Raw genomic sequence first — 18,262 nt, forward strand, 5'->3', positions numbered from 1 at the left:
CCTGAAACTCCTTCTCCTCATGCTGCGAGCCCCTCGGCTCCTATCACTGCAGTAAAACACCCAAGAGTCAACTGTTAGAAAGAAAAGGCTTACTCTGAATCAGAGTCTTAAAGCTCGTCCACCATGGTCAAATGACCCTGCTGCTGCAGGCCCGTGGTGCCCATTATGGTGAAGGCGTGTGTGGAAATCTGCTCGCTCACACATCTTCCTGGGGCTCTACCACCTCCCAGTGCATAGCCTGGGAGAGCCATCAGCCCATGGCCTTATGGCACACGCAGAATCCAGGGCCGTCAGCAAAGAGCCAGCCTTTGGCCCCTTGCCTTGTTGTGGCTGCTCCCGGCAGCACCCCAGCTATCCCTGTGACTGACATTTCAGGTGTTGCAAATGTGTGTTTCTTGAATGATTCAGTTAAAAGTAAATGAAGCCTACTTCACGCCTCATTGCAAAAAGTCTTCCTGTCACTTTGCTTCCGGCCCCTGCAGAACACCCGACACAGTCATTAGCACTACTTCTTTAACTTGTCAAATGATCAGAACAATTGTTGAAAAAACAGAGCATGAGCCAGATAAAGAACCTTCCTACAGACTCCATCCCTCCGCCCACAGATCTTGCCTGGAAGCTGCTTTGAGCATGAGGTGTGGTTCTGATGTCACTCAGGCTGGTTAGGAAGAGCTCTGAGCTAGCACAGCAGGGACAGCCTCGGGATTCCAGGCCCCCTAAGTTCGCCACTTCTCTCCCTTTGTTCTATTTGGCAACCTCCCACCACCACCACCACCAAAGCTGTTGTTGAATGCACTTCGGGAGCCAAGAGAGCAGGAGAGGGCTCCTGGCTCCCCTAATGTCTGTGTGTTCTTCTCCTAGGACTCCTGTATTTGAGGGGGCACGAGAGGGTTCTGCTGTCGGATGGGTAGCCTCCTGCAGCTCCTGGCTCTCCTAACTTCTAACTTCTCCTGGGACACCCGTATTTCAGTGTCCTGCTAAACTGTCATGCTCAGCTCCTCGCTCACTTGGCTTCTCTTAGGAAATAGTCCAGATAGCTGTGCAGAGGCCTGGCCTCGGCCTGTGTGCCTGATTGGTGTGTCAGAACAGAACACTTAGGAGAGCTGTGCGTGGAGCCACAGGAGCAGCCCTGCCCCTTCTGCCCCCTGGTCCCCTGGTCCCCTGCCCCTTCCCCCTGGTCCCTGCCCCTTCTGCCCCCTGGTCCCCTGGTCCCCTGCCCCTACTCCCTGCCCCTTCCCCCTGTTCCCTGCCCCTTCTGCCCCCTGTTCCCTGCCCCCTACCCCTTCCCCCTGTTCCTTTTCCCTACCCCCTATTCCTGCCCCCATCCCCTATTCCCTCCCCCATTTCCCTGTTCCTTGCCCTTTCCCCCTGTTTCCTGTCCTCTCTCCCTTCTGCCTCCTGCCCCATGTTCCCTGCTCCCTGTTCCCTGCCTCTTCCCCCTGTTCCCTCTTTCCCTGCCCCACTGCCCCCTGGCCCCTTCCCCCTGGCTTATGACTCCTGACCCTTGCTCTCTGACCTCTGCTGCTGGCCTCTGCCCGGCAGCATCTCTAACCAGGAAAAGGGTCTCAAGACACCATGAAGACTCCTTTTAAACTTCAGAGAAGCTTCTGTTCCTGACATCATGGGAACAAAGACAAGCTCCTGGTGGTTTGCTGGCATTTCCCCTGGGGAGATGGAAACAAGCGTCTTTCTGCCCACCCTAGATGGGGTTCGAGCGGCAGACCAGAGTCACTGCTCCACCCACGTCTGCTGCGGTGGGGCAGTGTGCACGGGCTAACTCACAGGAGCGTGGGTGGAGGGGTGTGGAGGAGTGGGATTTATGCGGTAAAAGCGCTGGAGAGAGGGCCCAGCAGGGAGGGGAGATGGCCCAGCAGGGAGGGGCGGGGGCTGCTCTTGCAGAGGACCCGGGTTTAGTCCTCAGCACTTACATGGTGGCTCACAACCATCTGTAATTCCGGTTTCAGGGCATCCAGGGACCTGACCTTTGAGGTGGTGTTGCTGTTTTCAGGCTCTTTTTCCGTGAATTGTTTTCATAAACTAGCATTGTCCAGTAGCTTTTCTGGCAATCAGAAGCGTTTCTCTTTCTGAGGGAGTTTCTGGTGTTGTGTTTGGGCTGTCACACACCTAGCAAGCCCTGTAGGGGTCAGATTCCCTTCTCAGGATGCCCAGAGTTCAATTCTGCTTTGCGTTCTGTTTCAGAAGCCAAGGGTCTGGGTGCATGGAGCCAGGAAAACATAGCTACGGCTCTTGGCCACAAATTTTTTTCTAGTTTTGACATAATGAAGTGGATCCATTCCCTGTACCCCTGGCGTAGACTCATGCTCCCATCCCCGCAGTGACCAGACGAGGCTGTGGCTAATGATCAGCAGAGGCCACTGCCTGGAGGCCGGGAACTCTGACAGCCTGTTTCCTGGGGTCTTTCTGCTTTTCCCTGTAGCCACTGCTAGCGCAAACTGTTGTGTTGAACCAACTGGAGGTTTATTAGTTTTAAAATCCCCACCTGACCCAGTCACACACGTTTTCTTTTCTATTTTCTTTTGTTTAGTATACAATTTTTAAGTTTTACTTTTAAGAAAGTGTTGCTGGAGCCAAGCAGGAGGATCATGAGCTTGAGCCAGTCTGGCTGTGCAGTCTCTAACGACACCAAGCGCACGCTTAAAAACAAGGGATACAGCTGATGGGCACTGGCAGTCACGGCCCATAATGCCTTCTCCTCCATGCCCAGCTCCTCCAGCTGGCTCTGCATCTGCAGGGTGCTTGTCCTGTTCCTTATCAGCTGTCCTCTGTGGAGATAAGTCAGGATCTCTGTGCTGGTGTGGGGAACAGTTAGGGAGGAAGGGGGTGAGAGGCTACCAGTAGCAGCCCAACCAGATGATGACTTCCAGAGCCGCGCCATTCTTGGACTTTGGGTTCTCTGAGCTGTTGGTTGATTTCTGAGCACATGAACAGTCTTAATCATCTAAAACAAGGAGCTGGGCAAAGCATAATCCTCTTTAGATAAATTTCCTCCTTATAAGACTGATGCCCGTCTGTTGTTGAGGTCTAAAGATGGGGAGCTGGCAAGGTAGCTTGGGGTCCCTTCCAGATGCTCCACACCCGAGAAACAAGGCCTCGGAGGAATTTTATTTCCTTTCACTTTTTACTGATTGCCACTTAGACTCCAAGGGGCACAAACAGGGGTGTGGCTCTGTTAGAGAGGGTGAGGTGAACAGGGGTGGGCACTCCGGATGCCACTGCAGGACTTTGCTTTTCATCTGCTGACTTGTTTCTTGTGTAAGGTACTTACCGATGAGATTGGCTAAACAGAACTGTATCTCAGTCCACTAATAGGATAATGGTGCGACCTGGAATCTTCCCACTGTTTGTTTATCCTTTGTAGATTGTATCCCAAGTCCTAACTCATCTACAGTACATGAGAGCATCCAACCAGTGCTGTTTCTATTTGCCTGAGCATCTGCCAGTGCTGACCTTGGTGGCCACAGTGAGGTCAAGGCCACTTGTCCTCCAATCCTGGGTCACTCTAGATCGCTGCTAATGTGTGGTCTGGCTGAGGGCTGCTAATGTTTAGGTCTTCTGGTTACATGGTGCTCAAGTCTAGCACTGTGCTGTGGCCTGTGTCCTTTTCACCTTCCCCCACTCCTGTGTCCCCCATCACCCCCCTCCTGTGTTCCCCATCACCCCCACTCCTGTGTCCCCCACTCTCCACCAGAGTCACTGTTTTGAAATCTTGCAGTATAGAATTCATTCCGTTCTCCTCCACCTATCTTTTTTCCTGTCAGCAGTAGCGTAACTCATCTTAAGCTATCTGTTTTTGTTTGTTTGTTTGTTTCCTTACCAACTTCTAATTCCTTTTTACCCTTAAAGATTGCCAGCTTTTGAGTGTGGTCAGTCATTCACACTCTCCCCACACAGGCTTTGTTCTTTGATGGTTCTAATATCTGAGGGTGTTGAACCTCTTTCCAAGTCCCCAGACAATGGTGCAGAACATCTTTGGGGAGGGGCTGTGCATCTGTGGGATTCAGAGGCAACACGCTGTGCCTGATGGTGAGCTCACGTCATAGTCTGAGGTGCTGAGGGTGCTGGAGGAGGAGGAATGGTCCTCAGTTGCAAGTGTCAGGAAGGGTGCACTGTAGCTGTGTCCTTTAGACCACAATCGTCCATCAGTGTCTAACAGCAGGCAGCACAGAGGTGGTGGCCTCAAGGCCCGGGCACTGGCTATCACTCAGGCTGCAGCACAGCTGGGTGCTGGTGGGCAGAGACGGGAGCTGATGGAGGATGCTGTGCACCAGGCACGCTGCTCATTACTGCTCAGTCTAGCGTTCTGGGGAAGACACTGGAATAAGCTTTGCTTTTCTACAAAGTACCAAGAATAGCACATGGTATCAGTTTATGATAAGAAACATTTTTAGAAGAGTAACGCGAGATAAGGCAGGAACGCTTGCATGGACCGCACCAGTGTGGGCCATCTAGCTCCTGGCCTGCTTGCTCTTGATAGGTCAGAGGCCACTAATTGAAGAGTCCCTAAAACTACTAAAACTAAGAAAAGGTCCTTTGGGATCTGGCTTTCCTGCTGGGAACAGGTGGGTGGCAGTGTCACCATGGTGCTTTTCTCTTTGCAGCATGCACTCCTGGCTCTCAAGTTCATACTTGCCTTTGCCATCCCTGATAAGCCACGGCACATCCAGATGAAACTGGCCAGACTGGAATTCGAGTCTTTGGAGGCGCTCAAGCAGCAGGTAAGAGCCACATGTCTGGAAACACTACAGAGCTCTATCCCTCCAGTACAGGAGTCCTTTAGCATTGAATGCCAGTTAAATATGGAAGACAACTCAGCAATTAAAAATGAGGAAGTCAAGAAATTTGCAGGCAAATGGTGGGAACTAGAAAAGATCATCCTGAGTGAGGTATCCCAGAAGCAGAAAGACACACATGGTATATACTCACTTACAAGTGGATATTAGACATATAATATAGGATAATCATCCTAAAGTCTGTACACCTAAAGAAGCTAAGCAAGAAGGGAGGACCCTGGTAAGATACTCAATCCTCATTAAAAAAGGCAAACGAGATGGACACTGGAAGAGGGAAAAAACAGGGAATAGGATAGGAGCCTGCCACAGAGGGCCTCTGAAAGACTCTACCCAGAAGGGTATCAAAGCAGATGTTGAGACTCATAAACTTTGAGCAGCGGCAGGGAATCTTATGAAAGAAGGGGGGGATAGAAAGATAGACCTGGAGGAACAGGAGCTCCACAAGGAGAGGAAAAAAAAATCTGGGCACAGGGGTCTTTTCTGAACTGATACTCCAACCAAGGACCATGCATGGAGATAACCTAGAACCCCTGCACAGATGTAGCCCATGGCAGCTCAGTGTCTAAGTGGGTTCCCTAGTAAGGGGAAGAGGGACTGTCTCTGACATGAACTCAGTGGCTGGCTCTCTGATCACCTCCCCCTGAGGGGGAGCAGCCTTACCAGACCACAGAGGAAGACAACGCAGCCAGTCCTGATAAGACCTGATAGACTGGGGTCAGATGGAAGGGGAGGAGGACCTTCCCTATCAGTGGACTGGGGAGGGGCATGGGAGGAGATGAAGGAGGGAGAGTGGGATTGGGAGAGGACAAGGGAGGGGGCTACAGCTGGGATAAAAAGTGAATAAATTTAAAATTTTAAAAAAATACAGAAGACTCCAGTGGAGGATGAGACAGCCCACCCCAGATCTGTGATGTCATCAAGGGCAAGGCTGAGCAATGGGAATTGATGGATAGCGCCAAAGAGCAACACAGGTTCACTCCAGAGCGCTGCCACTGTCTCTAGTCAGGCCCTGTATAGAAGTGTTATCCAGAAGCCAATGAATAGGACCCTGAAGAGTGTCTTATGGGCTGAGAACCTGGAAACCTGTGGGCAGAGCCTCAAAGAATGCCATGAAGATTTTTTTCCCTTAGTCTACCAGATGAAAGAGAAAGAGTGGGGAGGGGAGGGGAGGAGAGCTAACCCTGTGTGGGGTTCCCCACTGGTAACTTTCTGCCAGTGGGGAGAACAAATGGAGGACAGTGAGTCCCTAGATGATCAGAGTGGTCACCTCTGCCAGACGTTTGTGTAAGCAACAAAGCAATTGACTGGGCAGTGTATTCTCTGGGACCAACCTTAGGTCCAGCACCTCTTGGACCACACAGCATTTCAGGAACTGGAGGGGGAAAGTGAGAAAGACCCACCATATCTGACCCTGTGAGGATTCTCAGGGCAATGTTACAAATGGGGACCCCCAAATAGGAGTGCTGTGACCAGATGTGGGGTTCAACCTAGAAGAGAAGACAGGAGAACCTGGCCCCAGTCAGATGGGCTTGTGGCTCATGCTAAGTGACAAGACCCAGTTTCTGGGTTTGCTCAGGAGATGAGTCTGGCGTGTTCTTAGGTTAAACTGAGCCCTGCTCAAGGTCCCGATGCCCCATGGTGAAGCAGCCTGTACCATGACGGTTAGCTTTATTCTAGAGAACTAAGGGTCACGTCCTGGGAGAGGCAGACGTATCACGGCGGAGACGTAGAGGCTGCTCGGAGCCGGGTTTTCCTTCGAGAAAGCTGTTGCCTCAGGCCCTGTGAGGTGGTTTGGCCCTGCACTTAGAGCCCACAGAGTAGTTCTGCCAGGAGGTTGTAAGGCTTCACCGCTGACCTTGGCCCCAAGCTCTGTGGGGAAAGACATCGTCTAGTATGTTATTTGAAAAGTGACCTTGTAAGTCAGTCAGTCTGTCCCTCCTGCAGGAAGTTTTCCCTTTTCTGTTTGCGTTGTCTTGGCAACAGCTGACAGGCATATTTTTAATTTGAAGTCTGGGTTTCCTGAGAGAAAAGGAGCCTGTGACAGGCAGCCCCCGCCCATCTGTTCTCACACGTGACAGCGATGGTGTTGATTGAGACAGATCAAAACCAGGTTACTTTGTGGGCTATGGAGGCATGAAACTAGTGTGTTGACTTTTTTTTTAGTATGTACTGTACAAAACTTTTTTGCACTTACTCTTTGTGTGCATGTTGGTGTATGTGTGGGCCCTTTAAGGTATGTGTAGGGGCCTTTTCCTGGTAATAGCAGGGCAAGTGAAGACAGAGCTAACCCCGATCCTCCTCGTGGGTTTCAGACCACTGTAAAGTGTTCTTTCTCTATGAATGATGCCGACATGCCTGTGTGTGCATACGTGTGGATACATGGGCCTTCCACCCCAAGAAGGGAGCTGCTAGTATAGATTCGCTGGACTTTGCACTTTGTCTTGAGATAGGTTCTTGCGAAGCTGCCCATGCTGGCCTCTGACCTGAGGTCAAGTGGCCGAGAAGAGCCATGTCTGTGTGTGCACAGCTGAGAAGTGGCTGAGAGGCGGCCATGCCTGTGTGTGCACAGCTGAGAAGTGGCTGAGAGGCGGCCATGCCTGTGTGTGGCCGAGAGGCGGCCATGTCTGTGTGTGCACAGCTGAGAAGTGGCTGAGAGGTGGCCATGCCTGTGTGTGGCCGAGAGGCGGCCATGTCTGTGTGTGCACAGCTGAGAAGTGGCTGAGAGGTGGCCATGCCTGTGTGTGCACAGCTGAGAAGTGGCCGAGAGGCGGCCATGTCTGTGTGCACAGCTGAGAAGTGGCCGAGAGGCGGCCATGCCTGTGTGTGGCCGAGAGGTGGCCATGCCTGTGTGTGCACAGCTGAGAAGTGGCCGAGAGGCGGCCATGTCTGTGTGCACAGCTGAGAAGTGGCCGAGAGGCGGCCATGCCTGTGTGTGCACAGCTGAGAAGTGGCTGAGAGGCGGCCATGCCTGTGTGTGCACAGCCTCTCCTTGCCTGGTGCACATCAAGTTGCCGTGCTGGAAGTTCACAAACATCAACGTGCCCTGGAGGACCGAGAGAAGCACCAGAGCGGAGAGAGGAGCAGGTGAAAGACTCCCAGGAGCCTATCTAGACGGGGAGACCCCGCTTCCCAAGGAACAGCGAGACCAGCCTTCGGATGCAAGCCACAAGAGGTTTATTTTGATACACGGGTACCCGGGGCGACCAAGCCTATCGGAGGACTTGCGCGCCTCTTGGTTGGGGTGACGGGTTTTTATAGGGCTCGGGAGCAGGAGGCGCGGTTACAGAAGCGAGAAGCATAGTTACAGGGGTCTGATTGGGTGGTTTGAACAAAGCCGTAGTTAAGTCACGTACCCAGAACAGGGAAGGCGGGAAGGCAGATTGTGAGCAGGGTCAGCATTATGCTAGGACTTTATTCTTTCATTCCCCCATTTTTCTTCTAGCTTAGAATGGAATCCTTCATTCTGCGGGTCTAGGGAGAGTCAATCTCCGTCTCCAGCTGCTTGAGTTGATGATACTGCTGGGTTAGCACTAACGTCTGTATGACGGAGAGCCGGTCCTTCATAAACTGAACTAACCTATTTAGAATGCAAGGCCCGAAAAGTAGAATTAAAAGAATTATAATTAAGGGGCCCATGAGAGAGGAAACAAGAGTGGTGAACCAGGGGGCCTTATTGAACCAGCTTTCATACCAACTTTGTCTTTCATTGAAGAGCTTTTCTCTCTGATTAAGTCTCTCTCTAAGTTTGGCCATATTGTCTCTGACTAGTCCGGTGTGATCGGCATAGAAACAGCACTCCTCTTTTAGAGCTGCACATAGTCCTCCCTCTTGCAAAAAGAGGATATCTAGCCCTCTACGGTTCTGTAGAACTACCTCAGACAGTGAGGTCAAGGATTTCTCCAAGGCACTTACTGATTCTTCTAACGCCTGTAGATCGGCATGCATAGCTTGTTGAAGTTGTAGGAACTGATGGGTCGCTGATAGGGCGGTGGCCCCAGTCCCAATCCCTGCGGCTATGCCCCCAACCGTTAGTCCCCCCAGCATTATTGCCAGGGAGCCCCTTTTGACTTAGCATTTCAGCCTGCTAGGGGGGATTTGGGCGTAGATCCGTCTTCTGGAGCTTCTTCGAGCTGACCATTGGACCGTAGGCATCAGGGGCTAGGAAGGCTGAAATGCCAGTCAAAGCCTGGGCAATGGGGAAGTCCCAAGCATCTGGTTCGTTGATCCACCCGAAGAGGCAGGGAGCAATCATGTCAGTTTCCAGGAAGTCCAGATCTCAGCTTGCAGTCCACAGCTGATCCCGGACAGAGTTAAACAGGTGAAGATCTGCTGAGACAAATTCAGACTGGAGACAGGAGTTAAAATTTGTCTATTAAATGGGAAAGATCAGGGAAAATCTCATCTGCGAGCCTTTTGAGCTATGCCAGATCCAGGTCACAACCTGAAACTCATATGAAATTTTAGTACACAAAAGGAAATATACATAATTTTAAATACTCAGAAAAGTAACATCTCAGCAAATCAAACATTTTGAGAGGAACAGGTAAAACTGCATCCCACTGAATGAGTATCAGTTAGCTGTTTGTTTTATAACCTTTATACACAACCTAAGTGTGTCCACAGTAACATTTTTTTTTCTTCTGTGGGCATAGCTGTTTGTAATTAGTCACGAATGAAGCTTGGCTATTTTTATACACTCAGCATATACTTTTAGTTTTCACTTTTACTTTTATGTTTACACTGGAAAGTTAGGCAGAAATACATTACTGGCTTTTAGTGCTAAACCCTGGATGCTTGGACTTTCCTTAACAAAGCAACTAGAAGGAATAGGTTTAGGATATTTCTGTGTCAAAATCTACCCCAGAAATGGCAGATATTAAGAATACCATACTAAAAGCTATGACTTTTGGGTCAGATACACACATTAAACAGATGTTTTTAAAATAACGAGAAGCACCTTTAGTCTATCTTCAGAAGCCAACAAAGGAAATTAAAATCTTAACCTGGTGACTGAATAATAAGCAGTTATTGCTCCATCAACTTATCAGAACTCTATTGATCAATGCCAACACTCTGAACTTTTAAAATTTTATAACATAAGCACAATAGTAGCAAAGAGGGGGGAGAAATTTAAAATATTTCCCATTTTTAATCTGCTTTAAAATATTTCTCTTTATAACTTATAATTATATACCTAAAAAACTACTTAGACTCTCCAATCTTTTGTATTTATCAACCCTGAAACATTTTTTTTAAACTAAATAATAACTCTCTAGATTTTTACAACCTAAACTCCTATATTCTCAGACCCTATATAAGCTCCACTTATTTATCTTAAGACATGAGTCCTGTGAGCAAGGCAAACCTGTCTTTTTTTCTAAATAAGGTATCTAGTACTCTGTGGTTCTAGCTAATGAGCTGATCAATGAGCTAACAGTCGATCTAACTGTCTTTTCTCTAGCTGCAAAGCTACCGTAAGCTTAGCATAGCCGTCAAGGTGTTCAGAGACCTGAGAAGGATAAATTATAAGCTAAATAAATACCAATCCATGTGCCAATCAAAATGACAGGGATGACTAGTTAGCCCATTACCTAGGCAGTGTCCCTGGCTCCTGTGTTTCAGCATCCTGAACAGACGCAGTTCTGCCAGGCACATAAGATGAGAGACTGTTTCTGTGGAGAAAGAAACGAGAGAATGGCCTCACCTCGCCCTTAGCAACGTGAAACATTGACTCCAGGTGTCCACAGTTTTGGCTGGGCCCTAACAGTGGGCCAGTTGAGGCAGTATTGCCCAGTGGTTAGCATACCACAATCCAGAGTAGCATTCATCTGTCGTTGTGCCCAAATCTTCTCGGAGACCTTGGGGGACCTACTGCCAGGATTGCGGGACTTCCTGTCACAATAAGCTTACACATGTTAAAATGCCTAATTCGGATTTCTGACAAGCTTGAGGGCCAGCATATCCGAGTTACTCTGTTTTTATCATCTGCTCTAAACTGTGTCCTATAAAACAGAATGCTATGATCTCTGATTCTAGCATATTTTTGAGATGCATGTCCTAGAAGTATATATTTTAAGACAAATAGACAAGAGACTAGGTAAGGCTCAACTGCAGTATTTAGCATGACTTTAAATCTGTTCTTTCTGAACTAAAATCAAAGCAAACCTTTTAATCGGATACAGTTTATAGAGAGGCTAGCTAATCTTGCTGCTCCTACCACTTGCATTAAAATTGAACATTAAAAAGCTTTGCATTTAGCACTAATGACTAAACATATCTCTGGACCATCATGGCGGCTGGCCACGTGTAACCGAACTGAGCTGGAATCCCTAAACAAACATGGCAGCCAAACTACAGCTTCACGCGCTCTCTATTGCTGAACCATCATGGCGGCTGGCCACGTGTAACTGAACTCAGCTGGAAGTCTTAAACAAATATGGCAGCCAAACTACAGCTTTACGAGCTCTCCATTGCTGAACCATCATGGCGGCTGGCCATGTGCTAGCATTAGCACAGGCTGTGACTGACAATACCAAACATGGCCATTAGGTGCTGATGATACAGCAAACACTTTGGAGCTCCCATAATCCCCAACAACCAAAAGTTCCCAGTAATCGAACAAGCTTTAGAACCAACTGCATAACAGAACAATTTTAAACTGTAATTATTTTAGCCATACCAAACCTATCAGCTAGAATTTTTTTTCCTTAAAAGAGCATAAAAAAAAACATTTTGTAATGAGGAATCACCAGCCTTTTAAATGAAGTATAACATTTTAAAATACAGTTTTTCTTTAAATCATATTAACTCTCTGGCTTTTTATAACACATCCACTAACCTTCTGCAACATGCTATATATACCTTCAGGTTTCTAGCTTTTCTTTTCTGGCTTAACCAGACATGCTTACTTTTTTGCTCTCTTTCTTTGCTTTTCAGACAACATAAAAACTCTCACTAAAATCCTTTCCATTCTGACATGATCCTGCTGAAGCCCAGAGTCTACGTACGATTTGCTTTTTATAGGCAAAGCAAAAGCAAGTTACATTACTATAAAGAGGAGTTCTGAAACTGCCAAATTTTTTTTAAAATAACTTTCCTGCATCTGATAACATAAAGGTAACAACCAAACTCTAAGGAACTTAGAACAAGCTTTAAGGAACTTGGTGAAACTTCCCCTTTTCTTTGTCTCAAGATAAAGAGGGTGTAAACATGTTTTTTATATAAACAAAGCAGCTTATCAAACAAACAGCTCTCCATAAGATACATTTCAAAAACTGCAATTTTCTCAGTCATAGTCATACCCAAATGTCTGATAAACTTTAAACAATTTTTTTAAAACCCGTTTTTGCAATATTAAAACAAAGTACCCCTTTTGTAGAAGTCACAAGGCATAAACATAATCTTTAAAATTAAAACCAGATTTTAAAACCAGAATTTACCAGTGCAAGCAATTTAATTTTTAAAACCAATACCAATTTAAAATAAGCTATCCTTTTAACCTAGAAGGAAATGAGAATTATTTGACCAAGGTTTTTCTTTTTTTTTTTTTATCCATACCAAGATGGCGGTTACATTATAAAATCACATGGTGAAGTCAAGATGGCGGCGAGACACTGAGACACTTTAGACCACGTGGCAGCCTATACAATATGCGCTTATGGATCTAATAAAGCGCATAGGCACACATTTTAAACAAATTTCGTGAGGCCTTTCAGAACAGAAAACAAAAGGGAGACAGACAACACTCACTACACTTATGACAAAAATCAGGCAGACAGAAGACAACACAAACCGCGCGGTACGAGATCGGCGCCAAAGCGAATACAAACATTCAGATGGAGACCGTGTCGGAGGTCCGGTTCCTCCGTCTCCCAGATGAAGCACGTAGCCTTCTCTCAGGGGCGTCGCCCCAAAGAGTCCCACTCGGCTCGTGTTTCCAGACAGGAGGGAACCCAAGAAGGGTTACCTTTCAGACGGGGAAGCGAATGATTCCCCTACCAGGCACTCCTGAGACGTCTCCCAGGAGGCACGGAAAAGAAGTCCGAGCCCGTAGGCTCCTTCTAGTTTCCGTCTGATACAGATGACCTGGCCAAGTCCAGACCACAGGGGGACTCGAACCCCCTGGAAACGAACTCACACAAAGACAGACCGTTTAACACAACGATACACAAGACTCACAGAACAAAAAGCCGGCAGGTCTTACCTCCCGACGCTGGGTCGGTGGTCCCTGGGCGGGGGTCTCAGATCTCGCTGGGGCCTCCAAATGAAAGACTCCCAGGAGCCTATCTAGACGGGGAGACCCCGCTTCCCAAGGAACAGCGAGACCAGCCTTCGGATGCAAGCCGCAAGAGGTTTATTTTGATACACGGGTACCCGGGGCGACCAAGCCTATCGGAGGACTTACGCGCCTCTCGGTTGGGGTGACGGGTTTTTATAGGGCTCGGGAGCAGGAGGCGCGGTTACAGAAGCGAGAAGCATAGTTACAGGGGTCTGATTGGGTGGTTTGAACAAAGCCGTAGTTAAGTCACGTACCCAGAACAGGGAAGGCGGGAAGGCAGATTGTGAGCAGGGTCAGCATTATGCTAGGACTTTATTCTTTCACAGGTGGGTGCCCGGCTGGAAGTCAGAGCCACGATTCTGCCAGGTACAAAAACTCAGGGAAGTGTCATTTCTTCAGACTCCTTCAGCTGTGAGTTAGAACTGAGGCATGAGGTCATATCCCCTTGACCTGGGGAGGAGAGCCTTCCGAAAGCAGACGAGATGGCTGTTGCGTCCACAGTCTGGGCTGAGGAAGAAGAGAATCTGTCGAGATTCTGGGAGAATTCCTAAGCTCCTGGCTGAGGACGAGTCAGCTCTGCACTGCCGTGTGGAGGAGACACGTAAACCACCAAGTCAAATGGCCTTGGTTTTGGCCAGGTGGTCCCCGAGGAACCCCCCTGGCTAGACTCGGCACATGCAGTGTGGGGTGGGGTGAGCCGGAGGTCACAGGAGGGCCAGCCGTGGGAGAAGCCAGTGCAACCGAAGGAAGCTGTTCCCAAAGGAGCGGAAGGAATTTGGAGTGTTGTGGTGACATTAGCATCTCTACTCCATAGTCCAGGGAGGGTAAAGAGGGCTCCAGACTGTGTGAGCCCATCAGAGCCGTGCTCCCCATACAGTTCTCCTGTCAGAACAGCAGCTCACATCAGTGAAGCCAAGGCCCCAGCGTTTTAAGCTCTGCCTCCAGAAACATGACCACCGCTAGTTGAACTGACTGCTTTCAGCTGTGTTGGATACAGGGAGTGAAAGTCCCTGCGTGCTCTGGCTCTCGATATGCAATAGCCGAGCCACACGAACTACAACCCTCCTCAAGACTCGGCCTGGGAGTGAAGCCTCATGCCGCCTAGGGCTGCCCCGAGCCATGAGACATGGACCAGTTTCCATGAACATAGGGTTCTTCCTGGGGCCCAGAGCCATGCTCTGTAGTTTTGAATGTGTTCATATCCTCACAGAAGCATGTGGTGGTTAGCCCAACTTTATTTTCTTTCCTTTTTCATGAGGATGGTGAGGCAGAACCCACAGACAGGCAAGTGGAGTGCTCCAGAGGCAGGAGGATGGCTGCAAGCTCCAGGCTCGCTTGAACTACATAGCGAGTTCCATGCCAGTCTAGGCTGAAGAGTGAGCACCTGTCTGGAAAGATGAGGGGAGGAAAGGAAGGAGCAGAGGAGAAATGGAGGGGAGTTAAGGTACACAGGAAGGGAAAGCCCCTTGCGCCCGAATTCAGCTGAGGAAACAGTTGACTGTGGACCCGGCTGTTTTCGTGTCCCAACCACAGAGTACTCGCTAGGGACAGACTGTGTCAGCACTCTGTACTGGAAGTTTCTGTTTCTTTGTGAACTCAGTTATGTTGTGTAAATAAGTTTAATCCCAAGAATGGGGTTTTAGTTGGGCTGCAGTTTGCCCAGAGCCAATAATTGGCTTTTGCTGGCTGGTAATGACCAACACCCCTGCCTTGGTCAGCACAGGGAGGGGTGTCATCTAGGGCTCTGAAGATAGGAAGAGAAGGTGTTGGCACGTCTCGTGTGGCAGTCTGGAGAGACCTGAGAGGGTTTAGTGGTTTGGAGCAGACAGATGGAGAGAAACACTCTGGGGTGCAATGGCTTGGCCGAGCCCACTGGCTGCCTTTGCTGTTGACAGAGGCTGGTGGAGCCCTGAGAGAACCACTGACCCTGAACAGCCGGGGTGAAGGGTCTGTGCCCTCTCCCCACTAACCTCCTCCCTCCTTCCTCAGGGTGGCAGGAGGGAGTAGAGCCATAAGTACCCTCCCTCATCCGTGAGCAGTGCATTTCACTTAGAGAAATTCTTTTTTTTTAAGATTTATTAATTATGTATACAGTGTTCTGTCTGCATGTACACATACATGCCAGAAGTGGGCACCAGATCTCATCATAGACAGTTGTGAGCCACCATGTGGTTGCTGGGAATTGAATTCGGGACCTCTGGAAGAGCAGCCAGTGCTCTTAATCTCTGAGCCATCTCTCCAGCCCGAGAAAACCCACTTAAATGTTGTTTTTTTTACTTAATTTTTAAAGCTTTCTTCATCTTGAAGCTTATGAGCAAAGTGACCTGGAAGCCACGGAATCCCAGGAGAGGTCACTGCAGACACCCAGCAGTCCCCCCCCCCCCCATTTCCACCATCCTTTACTCCTGATAAACCAGGGCCTTCCCTGTGGTTCCTCCTCAGACTCTTTCTAGAGGATCCGTGACGGCTGTTTTGTGGTTCCCAACGGGGACCCGGTGTCCTCAGGCTGCTGAGCGCAGAGCTGAGCCAAGGTCTCAGTGCACAGTGATGATGGAGCCAGTTCTGGTGAATGGCTTCACCAGAGTTTTCCTTCTGTTTTCATATCACACATTCAAGAATGCTTCAATTAGATATTTCACCTTAACTACAATGCTACTTGAAGTAAAAGAAAATTGTTTTTTTTTTTTTTCTTCCAGTCCCAAAGAAGTAGGCAATTACCTCTGGCAAAGTGGCTGTTGAGAATTGAGCAGTGTCATAAGAATTTGTCAGTAATTAGGCAGTGAGAACCGTGTACTTTAGGCTAAAATTCTAGCTTTGAGCAAAAGCCTAGAGAGTACAATGTGCTAAGGAGTGCCCTGCCAATTTCTTGTGAGCTGAAGGAGAGCCGAGTCTGTAAGTCACACACAGCGAGTTCCTGGGTGGTCAGCAGGATGGACGTCTGTCCAGTCCATGCTATGACGACATGCCTTAGCCCGAATACATTATAAGCAGTACGTGGTCATTGTTTGTAGTCTGCAGACCAGGAAGCCCACAGCTCAGGCGCTGTTGGACTCGGAATCTGATGAGGTTTGCTCACAGCCTCCAGGATGCTCGCATTTAAAGACAGCCATGCTACTGCCGCCTCACGCAGGAGAGAGGCTTGCCCAGGTCTCTGTCTGCTTGACTGTGTGTGTGAGAGAGAGACAGACAGACAGAGAGTGGACCCCCTCCCTTTGTGTGTGTACTCCTATGAACTGAGGGCCTCGTCACTCACACAAACTTGGGAAGCGCTCTGTCACTGGCGCAAAACACTGTTCTTGAACCTTTGTGAAGGTCCTGATGGCCACTTCTCCAGAGCCCTGCCCTTTCGTGTACCCCAGTGGTGTGTGGGTTCCAACTTGAATGGTGGGACACCAACTCCCAGCCCTTGTGGACTTCCCCGGGGGAGGTGCCACCCCCCACACTGCCCCTCCCCTCCTGTGAACTGTGGGAACTCCCTGATGCTCCCAGGGTGCCTGTCTGTCTCCCTGGGACACCCACACCCTGAGAGTTTGTGCCTTGTTTGGAGTTCACCAAGTAGCAAAGCTGCTTGAGGGACACCACTGGGACCCTGAAAGCCTCGAAGCCGCTTGCCAGAGGGTCCAGAGGGTCCAGAGGGCCCAGCGGGCCCAGCGGGTCCAGAGGGGCCAGCGGGGCCAGCGGGGCCAGCGGGGCCAGCGGGGCCAGCGGGGCCAGCGGGGCCAGCGGGGCCAGAGGGTCCAGGCACCACACAGGAGTCTGGATCTGCTCAGGGTTAGAACAGCATCTTAGGTCAGCCTGCAGCTAAAAATGATGGCACAGAGCGTCACCATTGTTTAAGTCTTCATTTATTTAAACCCATAAGAAACTTTGGAGCTAATGTTTGTTTCACGATTTGATGTTTTACTCCATCAAGAGTGTAGGCTTGCAATCCAGCGCTCAGAAGCCTGAGGCAGGGGAATCACAAGTATGAGGCTGGCCTGGGCTATATACTAGGACGTTGTCTCAAAAACCAAAACCAAGAAAGGGGGAAAGAGCTGTGGAAGTGATCCTGATACTTTAAAAGGAATAACAGTCTCTTGGTCTAGCTTTTACACTCTTGATCTGCTACCAGCTTAATACTGGAAATACACACCCAGGTACAGGTTCCTTCCAAGAGCTAGGCAGGCTAAGCCACCCTGAGGGATGCTGAAGAGAGCAGAGCCTCCAGGCGCGGCAGACCGAGACTGGGCTCCTTAAGCAGCTTCAGCAGCAGTGACTGCCCTTCCACCTCTCATCTTTGCCCTAATCCTGCTGTTTCCCCTTCTGCAGCACGTGTTCCTCAGTTAGAAGAAACCTTTAGTTAAAGAACCTTGGAGCTCTCTGGGCTGCTGGGCTCTTCCAGAAGCTCTGTTGGAGCTCTTTCTGGGCAGGGGAAGGAGAGCCTCCTCCAGAAGCCACCTTCGTTTATAAAAGAAAATGTATGAAAACATAAATCCATTAAGAATGTTGAAAAACAAAAGCACTGTTAGCCAACCACCTAGAGCATCTAGAAGGTACAGTGTAGGGCTGAGAAGAAAGGGGCCCAGGAGCAGTGGCCCAGAGCTGCTGCTGGAAGGGGACTGAGCCTTCTAGGGGAGGACTCACGGGAGTGGGGAGCACCAAGGGCTCACCTTATGTGCAAATAAAAGTTTGTGTTTGCACCAATCACAGTCTTTGCCCTGCAGTGAGAATTTTGGAATTTTGGTTTCTTCAAAAACACAGAAATATTATAAAAATATGTTTTGTTTTAGTCCCAGGTATGGGGACATGGGGCTGCTTCACAGCAGCTGACTATGATTCACCCCGTGCTCTGGTGGGGACGTGATTTTACCAGCTGCAGATAGTTTCTTCGATTGTGTGACATTTGGAACCCAGGGACTTTTCGGAGGGTATATGGAGGGACCGTCGATGCCCCGAGAGGCGGGTAGGTTGTTGGTGCCGTTAGTCCTGCCATGTAGCGATGCTCAAAACAGAAACGATACCAGAAATCCCGACACCAGGAAGTAGTCTAAGGGTAACTTAATTCAGGGATCTCTTCCCTTTCCTCTCTGTCCTCTTTCTCTCTCATCTAGTGTTAGGGGGATGAAAGGGCAGAAGAAAAGGGGTGTAAAAAAGTGAGAAAAAGAAGATGCCGCAAAGTAGCAGATGCTGCTGC

At 49.2% G+C, this 18,262-nt stretch overlaps 1 protein-coding gene across 3 annotated transcripts in view; it reads left to right on the forward strand.

Annotated features, from left to right (window-relative positions):
• Positions 1-18,262, forward strand: part of Ano10 (anoctamin 10) — an 88,168-nt gene that overhangs the window by 55,471 nt on the left and 14,435 nt on the right. For all 3 annotated transcript variants that reach the window (XM_060385014.1, XM_060385016.1, XM_060385015.1), the window contains one exon: positions 4,620-4,736. In XM_060385014.1, the coding sequence (XP_060240997.1) occupies positions 4,620-4,736 (117 nt within the window). The remainder of the gene's footprint in view (positions 1-4,619; positions 4,737-18,262) is intronic.

The sequence above is a fragment of the Meriones unguiculatus genome, chromosome 6 (genome assembly GCF_030254825.1).
Source record: "Meriones unguiculatus strain TT.TT164.6M chromosome 6, Bangor_MerUng_6.1, whole genome shotgun sequence".
Taxonomy (NCBI): Eukaryota; Metazoa; Chordata; class Mammalia; order Rodentia; family Muridae; genus Meriones; species Meriones unguiculatus.